Source organism: Buteo buteo, chromosome 17 (assembly GCF_964188355.1).
Source record: "Buteo buteo chromosome 17, bButBut1.hap1.1, whole genome shotgun sequence".
Taxonomy (NCBI): Eukaryota; Metazoa; Chordata; class Aves; order Accipitriformes; family Accipitridae; genus Buteo; species Buteo buteo.
The window spans coordinates 20,660,752-20,667,410 of record NC_134187.1 but is presented as its reverse complement, the minus strand read 5'-3'; the positions used below and the strand labels follow the sequence as shown (position 1 = coordinate 20,667,410).

The 6,659-nt window shown below is 46.3% G+C and overlaps 1 protein-coding gene across 1 annotated transcript; it reads right to left on the bottom strand.

Annotated features, from left to right (window-relative positions):
* Positions 1-233: 233 nt before the first annotated feature.
* LOC142041194 (diphthine methyltransferase-like) lies at positions 234-6,294 on the bottom strand. The gene is given in 8 exon segments (XM_075049851.1): positions 234-473; positions 476-855; positions 1,970-2,130; positions 2,331-2,388; positions 3,228-3,308; positions 3,834-4,000; positions 5,694-5,788; positions 6,175-6,294. Coding segments are annotated over 8 exon segments (1,302 nt in total).
* Between the last annotated feature and the right edge of the window lie 365 nt (positions 6,295-6,659).

Sequence of the window (6,659 nt, the reverse complement as noted above, 5' to 3'; positions counted from 1 at the left end):
CTAGTACATTAAGGGAAAACTAAATAAACGTGTCTGTGCTTGACCACACACCTCAAAGCAGAGACTTTCCTCAGTGCTGAAAATAAAACACCAGTAATCCCATCAGTATTGGCCTCAAAAGACTCACAAGCCAAACCGTAAAACTGGAAAAGCCCAACAGAAATTAGGCAGGGCAGAAGCTCAGATGTCGCTCTCAGTCCAGGAGTTTTCCTACCCCTCTCTCTTGGGACTGGTCAATGCAAACTTTCAAATGTTCTTTCAGATGGAGATCCAGTACTTGGCATCTCCAAAGGAGTCACTGGGCTCATCTCCCACTTCCAGACATGGAGGATATTGTCACAGAAAGAACAAGTTGCTACAATGCTCATTTCTTTCGGGCTGTCTAGAGAGCTGGTTGAATCACCGCTTCTGTCTGGGCCCATTCCATCGTGTCTCTTGGCTCCCGAGTCAGAACTGCTGGCTGACTCGGGATCCCTCCTTGGTCAGGACCCCCAGCCAAATCTAAACTCCCCTTTAAATCAGGGCCCCTAACCAGGTCAGGATCCCCAGACAGCTTAGGACCCCCCTCTGCTTTAGGCGGCGAGGCAGAGCCATCACTCTCCTCATCCAGTATTGCATCAAAAGTAGCTGTAGGAGACTCATAAATTATCTTCAGGTTTTGGACCTGCAAATTCAGTCTCTTGTCTCCCTCCTCTGACCTTCCCACAAGCTCCTCTGAAGACCAGCACACGGCAGCAGAGTCCTGCGTTGCAGTCAAGGAATCCCTCGGACAGGGCCTTGACCAGTCAGCCCTGTAGGCCAAGGAATTGTGCAAGACATAGGACAACAGGATGATACATTCCTCCATGTTTTCCGCTTTAAAAAAAAAAAAAAAAAAGAAAAAAGAAAGAAAAAAAAAAGAAATGAGCAGAAATCAAGTTGTGAAATGGTTTGTTGCAGACTGCTCACAAGCCATTCCAGCATTGGCTGTGTCCTACAGGAAGAGTTCCCTGGTTTAGTGCCTTCTTCACAACAGGGTGAAGCATTCTAGGAGAAATGAGGTACTGCCTCTCCTGACAATTTTTCAGCCACCTCTCATCAGCCTTGATTTTCCACAGTTCAGTAAGCAGACAGGAGAAGAGAGTTTAACAGGCAGGAGGTTTAAGAGGCTCGTTATTCAAAATAGCTAAAAAGGCTCAAGACAGACAAGACAGATCACATGGTGATCGCCACTGAGCCATAAATACAACTCGTGAGATTGCCAGACCAGGTTCTGGTTATTAATAAATTGCAGATGTGTTCCTTCCATGAGCTTTCAGAGTCAAATGCTTACTCGGATTACCATCCCAGTGGACATCAAGTTCCTCCCTTCCCTATACAGGAGAAAAGTTATCCTCATTTCACAAGCTGTGGATCTGCCCAAGGCCCAGAGAAACCCAGGAAGGCAACCATTTTATGCAAGATTGTATTTGTAATGTAAGTGCAAACAGCTTTTAATCACGTCAATACCTTCTGGTTCACACGGAGAGCTTATTCATGCTCTTCTAGATTAACCAGGCTGCACAGCACTTCCTTTCTGAGGCAATAACCAATCCACCAGCAGGTCAGGAACTTCTGCTGACAGTAAAGCACCACCTGACATTCGGAAGAACCTCTTTGAACCATCAAGATGAATACAAACCCGAACCCATGGTGTCAACAGGTAATGCCTTCACACCAAAACAAACAGGCTTTCATCCCATGAAAAGAAGTTACGAGAGATGTACACATGAATAATGACAGTGCCTTTGCACAACCGATCAGGCCAACAGCGAGGATAGGTCTGGGAAAGCTGGCAGAGTTACCTCAAGTTGGAATAAAAGTCTATGGCTGTTAACACCATCTAAATCTTTCTAGCAAGCTCACAGCTGGAGTTCCCCCGTTAACCCTGAGGTAGGAACGGACAGCAGCAGAGCAGCACAAGAGCATCTCTGTTCCACTGAACACTCACCCATGGTTCCACAGCAGTCAGGGATTTTGAATCCACTCTGCATGCAGGCTGCTAACAGCCCAAAATCACAGGTTGGGTCCAAAACTCCACCTTCAGTGTGGGTGTCTGCCAGTGGCTGCTTCATGTTCCTGGTGTCCCGCAACAGCACGTGCTCGTCATAGCTGGAGACATATCACAAATAAATACGCAGACAAGCAGCAAAGCTGATTCAGTGCAACAAGTACAGAAGAAAATTAGGAAAGATCGCATGCTCTTCACCGCACTGAATGTCTGAGGAGAACACACCTTGAGCTGCAGTAGCATGTTCAAAGTAACAGAGGAGGCTGGTCAAACTAGTGAAGAGCAGCTAGAAGGGATTTACCTGCCAGTAGCCAGAAGATTCTCCCAATGGGGACTGCACTGAATGCTGCACACACCCACTGAATGGTCTGCAAAACAGGAAGATACAGCAGAGGGAAGAGACAGCAATGTATGGTTTGAGACGGGATTCTTCCTTGAATTTCAAGGATTTGGGGTCCACATTACTGCATCAAGGTGGCTCGGGAAAGAAGAGTAAGGTAAACTCAAATCTCAGTCCAGCGAAACGCACAAGCAGAGTTCCACCTTCACAGTCCAACAGCCTTTCCAGGGCAAAACTTCTACTCACACACTCTCAGCACAAATATTTTCTAGTAATATTTGCACCATAAACTGCTATTCAGAACCCATAAGCGTTTCAGCAAAACAGCTCCATTCCCAGGAGACTTTACTCCCAACATTTATACTTCCATAGCAATAATCCCCAGTTTATTTTAAGGTTACATATAAAATTTCACTGGAGAGCTGTGTATATTGTTTTAATCAGATTCTAAAAGATAGGTTATGCCACCAGAAAAAAGAGATTACTTCAAATGAGTGAACAGTGGAGACCAAAATATTCTCTAAAGAGCCTTCCATGATAAGATATCCAAATTTAACACACACAAAAATTCCCAAAATAAAAGCATTAATCAGGATCCTTCTTCTAGAAAGAAGCTACCACCATCTTCATCTGTGGAACTGAGCAGTTGGTTTATTACGTTGAAGGACATGGACAAGAAAGTTTCCACCTGAAGTTGTCCTGATGAAAAAAAACCTAATGGATGTCTCCATTTCCCAAGGGAGGCAGAAGCAGGGCTCCACTGTCACTGCACGTCTCTGAATTCCATGGCTTGGGAGGGGACACGGTAGCACCCTATGTTCATACACGATAGCTGTAGGGTCCAGCTGCAGACAGAGCTTGCTTCCCTCCTGCTGGTGCAGACAGGAATCTCTGGACTGCACCTGGTTTCCCAGCCCTTTAGCAGGCTGTCGTCTCCTCCTGCACAAAGACAAAACATTGTGACCCTAAGCACCATCCAAAGGAGCAGCACAGGGCACTGAGGCAATGCAGTTAACACCGAGCTGATGCTTTTCAGCCCTAGGATCTCATAGCATTTAACGGACATACCAAACATCATTTGAAGCTCACAGTACTCGTCACCATAGAATAGACGTGTATTAACAATACCCTCACTTGGCTAAGCAAAAGAAAAAATATTAGAAGATAAAAAGACTGGACTCTAGAAGCTCTCTGGCTCTCTTTTGCACACCGCAAGAGATTATCATCTTTTTTGCCAACAGCCAGCCAAAGTACGGTTTAAAAGGCACAGCTTCTCCTAATTAACTCCAACCACTTCCCACAATCAAGAAGCCTTTTACCCCTAGCAGAGGCCCCAACTCTTTCAAGAGGTGTGATACAAGCAGCATACCCGACCCTGGAAGTAAAACCCCAAGGAACACACATCCCTAGACAAGGTGCACCACCACCCCCCACCCCCAAATGAGATTCCCAAGCCTTACAGACCTGAATACACAAAATCAGTGTCCCAGTAATTAAAAGCAGCAATCCAGGCCTCGAATTTGTGAGCTTCCCACTGGTTCACAACAGGCACAGAAGGAGCAGATTCATCTATGGAGAAAAGATTCAGCTTCCCCTCTGAATCACTGCTGATCACCCTCAAAGGATATCCACTACAGTGGAATACAGAGAAAACATTAGAAAGTACTGAAAGTTGTGTCCTAAGAAGTTGTTAGAGTAAAAAATAGCAGCCAAAGTATAGACAGAAAGCGTAACATAATGCTATATATGTTTGATTCAAATAAACATTGACAGAAACTGGTAGTACAGTGGAAGGAACGCACACGTTTATACAGTTCTTTTCAGCTTCAGCCCATCCCATCTTAAAATCATCTACACCAATGATCCCTGTTCCCTGATCTCACAGGGGCGCAAACCACTCACGCTCATGTGAGGGAAAGAAAACCCAACCTGGTCTTTCTTTCTCCTAGATGCATAACGTGACTTCTCACATGCTTGATATTACATCAGTAAACAAATTCCACGTAAAGAGGGATTTTTCTTCCTCCAGGTCAGACCAACAAGGACCTCTGAGTCTCTTCCTTGTTCCGGTGTATGAAGAAATGTTTTATTTCCCTGCTATCACAGACATCTGAAGTGCTGGCGGATCCTGACCTTTCCTGCTCTCTTCCTGTGGCACACTACAGCTGCAGCTTCTGGACACAACGTACATGGAGCACTGGCAAAAGTTCTGCAGCTCACAGTGCACAGATTTTCTGACATTCCCTGAACTAGGTACCTTCTGTTTGGTTACCTGCAACTGTAGGTACTGATTTGGTGGCTCAGGGCTTCTTTCCATTTCTACACTGTATGCTAGTTACTGTAGCATACTGAATCTCCCAAATTTCCACGCAGTAGATATGGGGTCACCCCCTTCCTACAGGGATGTGAAGGTTGCACATTCAGCTTCTAGAAGGGGTTATTTGTCTCTCAAGTGACAACAGTGACAGGCTTTAAAGGGACCTTTCATCACGGCAATGATCATTTATCTTGAAGGGCAGAGACAAGGGGAAGAAGGAACGTAAGGAAGAAGAAAGTAGAACCGGGGATTCTACTTATTCATTAAACAGCATGCACAGAAACAGCTTTCATTAGCAAAAGCTACTGAATATTTGCCCTACAGCATTAAGCACACGACTGCCTGATCCTCTCAGTTTCCAGCCTCACACCAAAGGCACCGCTCTCTGTTTTGCGCTTAACAGAAAACATACACCCTACCTCTTTCAGGGTACAGTTAATTCATGTTATTGCAGGCAGCGATGCCGTTCCTGAAATCAAATGTGTGAGCATTTGAGAGAGGAAGGAGCCACTTCCAAACCAATTCTCTCCCGTTTCTCCCTAACCCACATTTAAACTTCCTACACGTGCTATTATTTGCAGTCCTTAATACTGCTAATATTAAGAAGAATATTGAGCAGAACTTCACACTTTTAGCTGTTCTAAGAGCAGAGTTGGAACCAGTGGATCCACCTGCATCCCATTCTGGTCTTTCCTTTGAGCAAAGGCAACAGAAGACACGTCCCTGGCTCATCTGCCACCAGTCACCATAGCACAACCTCACATCTGTTGTTGCTTTAGCCTCTGTTACAGTGGCCACGGTATGGTTTCTTCTTCCTTTGCCACCCTTGCTCTGGAAAGAGTAACTTTAGAGAAGATGCAGGGACACAGCTGGGACCAAGAAAGTCTTAAGCTACTTCACAAGAAGCCACCAAAGGTTCATTCATCAAAGTGCTCAACTTACACCTGAAAGCTGTCACACGCACAACCTCCAATATTAGCCTTTGTCTCCCATCCTCACATCCTCACCATTGCTCTCGTCCTGTGGACCAGTCTAAAGACAAGGCCAGATGCTGTGCTCCGAGATCGACCCTGAAGCATGGCTCCAACATGCAGCTCTTCTTCTACTGGAAGGAAAAGGAGTGGGTTACGACTGGGAAGACCGCGGGTGTCTTTGCACCTTCTGCTGTGTTTACCAGTTAGTCCACACTTATTCTCAAGGGACAGTTTCCAGGTTTGCTTCTGCTCCCCTCGTGCCTCTCGTCTCCCACACTCTGCAAGTGGGTAGAGCCCAGCCAGCCTCTCTGGTGCCATGAGTACATCTGCGGGATCTATGAGAAACACGATCGGAAGGCAAAAGAAGCAGCGTTTAAAAAGCTAGGCATACCGAGGAAGCCATGGAAACCATGTGGCTTTCCTCCACACCTCTGAGCACTGCAAATAAATCCAGAGGTGTATTAAGTCTGGGTTAAACACGGCTTCAATAGCAGCAGGTGCTGCAGCCACCCACCTTGCTGCCAGTCAGGCGGCAAAACTCCACGGCGCCTGCCATGGAGTTTGCAATGCCAACCGCGGGACGTTCTGCCACAGGAACATGGCAGATCAAGTTCAACAAGTCTTGAACGTCCATCTTTCTTGTCTTTAAGGAGGAGAGCCAAGTCATCACTTCTACTCCAGGATGCACAAGGAGAAGGTGCTTGACCCCAAAATCTCACGAAGAAAATCTAAGGCACCTCGAGTTCCCACAAACCTGCCTGGAGGGGATTACACACAGGGGAAATCTGTCAGGTGCAATTAAATAAACCGAAGCGGTCCACAGTCACTGACCAGCCATTCATAAACAACCCCACGAGCGTAACAGGCATTTCTGAGCACAGCCTCTGATCGCTGGAACAAACCAGAGACTCCTTCCCTCCAAGAAGCCAGGGACAGTTCAGCTGCTGAGTATTACTGCTGCTGCCACACCAACGGCCAAAGCAGGACCCCAGAGGGGCA